Source organism: Pseudomyrmex gracilis, unplaced genomic scaffold (assembly GCF_002006095.1).
Source record: "Pseudomyrmex gracilis isolate BER0280 unplaced genomic scaffold, ASM200609v1 scaffold_2680, whole genome shotgun sequence".
Classification (NCBI taxonomy): domain Eukaryota; kingdom Metazoa; phylum Arthropoda; class Insecta; order Hymenoptera; family Formicidae; genus Pseudomyrmex; species Pseudomyrmex gracilis.
In genome coordinates, this window is record NW_018023264.1 from 1 (window position 1) to 2298 (window position 2298).

General features: G+C 42.4%; 1 protein-coding gene across 1 annotated transcript; it reads right to left on the minus strand.

Moving 5' to 3' along the window:
• Window positions 1-701: 701 nt before the first annotated feature.
• Window positions 702-1997, minus strand: LOC109862930. Its single transcript, XM_020443100.1, has one exon. The coding sequence runs from the start codon at window positions 1995-1997 to the stop codon at window positions 702-704; it is 1296 nt and encodes a 431-aa protein (XP_020298689.1).
• Between the last annotated feature and the right edge of the window lie 301 nt (window positions 1998-2298).

Consider the following 2298-nt stretch of genomic DNA (forward strand, 5'->3'; position numbering starts at 1 on the left):
ATCCAATGTCGTGCTGTTGGAAAGATTTCAGTTTCTCAGCATTGTCTACCATGCACAGATCCAATAACGTTGAAGACGTTTGAGTGTGATGTGTCGGTGCATATGGAACAAGATGCATGGATGATGAAGTGACAAAAGTAGAAATCAAATGTGAATCATACGTAGTTTGCAAAAGATCAACATTAAAGTCACCAAAAATTATGCAGTGTCTGTACTGCACAGAAATATCTGAGACAATGGTGAAGAATTCAGTCAAATGTCCACAGTGCGGCGGTCTATATACGACTGCAACTATAACTTTCTCACCACCAGAAGAGACCTCCGCAATTAAAAATTCGGGTTTGCGACAATATTCTCCGCTAGATGTTGTCAAAGTCTTAACATTAAGTGTATCTGCCAGCAATAACGCAACTCCACCTCCCATCCTGCCAATTCTGTCACATCTAAGTAGCTGGTAGCCTGGTAATTCGACAATCTGATCCAGGATAGTAGGCTTAAGCCAGGTTTCCGAAAGACAAATAATATCATATTTAGAGTTGGTGAAAAATAACCGAAATTCGTCTAAATGCGCCATCAAGGATTGACAGTTTACATGACACGCACGTAAAAGATGCTGCTCCACATTGCTAGATTCCATTGTAACAATAAATATTTTACCAGTCTGGTTACTTTCAGATTAATAACAGAGAAGTAATCTCAGATTACGAGAATTGTTCATAATTTATATTTTTAATCTTTTCCTGCAGCCTTTTTATCAATATCGGACAATTCTTCCCGTCAAGTGCAGAGTGTGTTGATTCACTATGCAACCATCTTCTGCAGTTCCCGCAAGTGGTAGCTTCACTCTTCGCATGACAATCTCTCATTTCGTGATCGCCCGCGCAATGACCACATAGAGCTGCACCCTTACAATTCTTAGCCAGATGACCAAATGCCAAACATTTATAACATTGAAGCACTCGCACGTAATCCTCGAAGACACACGATGAAAAATTAATATAGACATGTTGCTCGCGACGCAACATGGTTCGTACATCAGGCGGTACCTCAATTATACAACTGGTAGTAGTACGATCCGTCTTGGGTGGAAATATATATATGACCTTGACTTCAGGCGAGTCATGCGAATTCAGATTCAGATCAATAAGCTCTGATCTAATAATTTCTTTGTTAAGTCCAATAGGTACCCCGTGAACAATCAATCTAGGATTTGATTTAGCAATCTGTTTCACCTTAAGTCCTGCTTTCGCAAGCTCGGCCGAATCTTTAATTTTTGGCAGATCAACCGTCGCAGCCTCAATACGAACACCGTTGTTACGCGTAGAAGTTATTTTGTTCACTTTCAAGTTAAAATTCGCCGGCTTGATAATCCTCTTTAAAGCCTCCTTAGTCTCACTAGACGATGAGTATTTGCATCCTTGATCTTTATTAGGTACGATGAGAATATCCGTGGACTTCTTGACGGCGACAGTAGGACCACGAGCAACACGAATAGAACTCGCAGATTTCACAGCAGCAGCATACGAGACGGAAGGTGCAGAGCCATCCTCGGACATAAGTCCGGCCGATCGATGCAGCAGAGTGTCTGAACGCATCTTAGAAACTGCATCCGTTATCATTTCTTTGACCGATTCAATCGTAACGGCATTGTTCTCTTTCTCTAGCAATGCTAAGTATACCGCGGAGAGCTCAGAGAAAGCCTCGCGGCAGGTCCTGAAAGCCGACTCTATTTCCCTTCTTTTATCTAAAGATTCTTTGCTCGAGAGAAGTATTCTCGAGACATTATCAGAATGGTTAGCTAACGATTGTTTGAACGCATATACTTTAGACGGACTCATAATTATTCCCGTGGACATACCGCGAGACTTGCTTGTAAACAAAGACGCAGATGACAGTTGCTTAGTAAGAACGCCATGTGGTCTGTCTCCACTGTTTGAATCCAAGACCAGTGAACTGTCATTCGAACCAGAAGAAGAGGGGGTGCCTCGCGCCAACATATCAACGGCTGTGANAGAAAGGCCCGCCTCCCGCAATCCCGCGCCGAGGTAGAGAGGGCAGGATGACTGTCAAAATCCGATCCGATAACAGCAGAAAATTCAGTACAATCCAATTGAAAAATCCAAAGAAGAAAATGTCAGCAGAGTATTCAAAGGCACTCCAGAAACACACCGAAAAATGATCAATGGTCAAGCAAAGAGCTTTGATCACAAGTCTGAAAAAATAGAGGCTCCAGCGGGGCAAAAAGCGGCAGAAATGAGATCGAAAAGACGGAGCTCAAAATAACACGTCTATGTATAC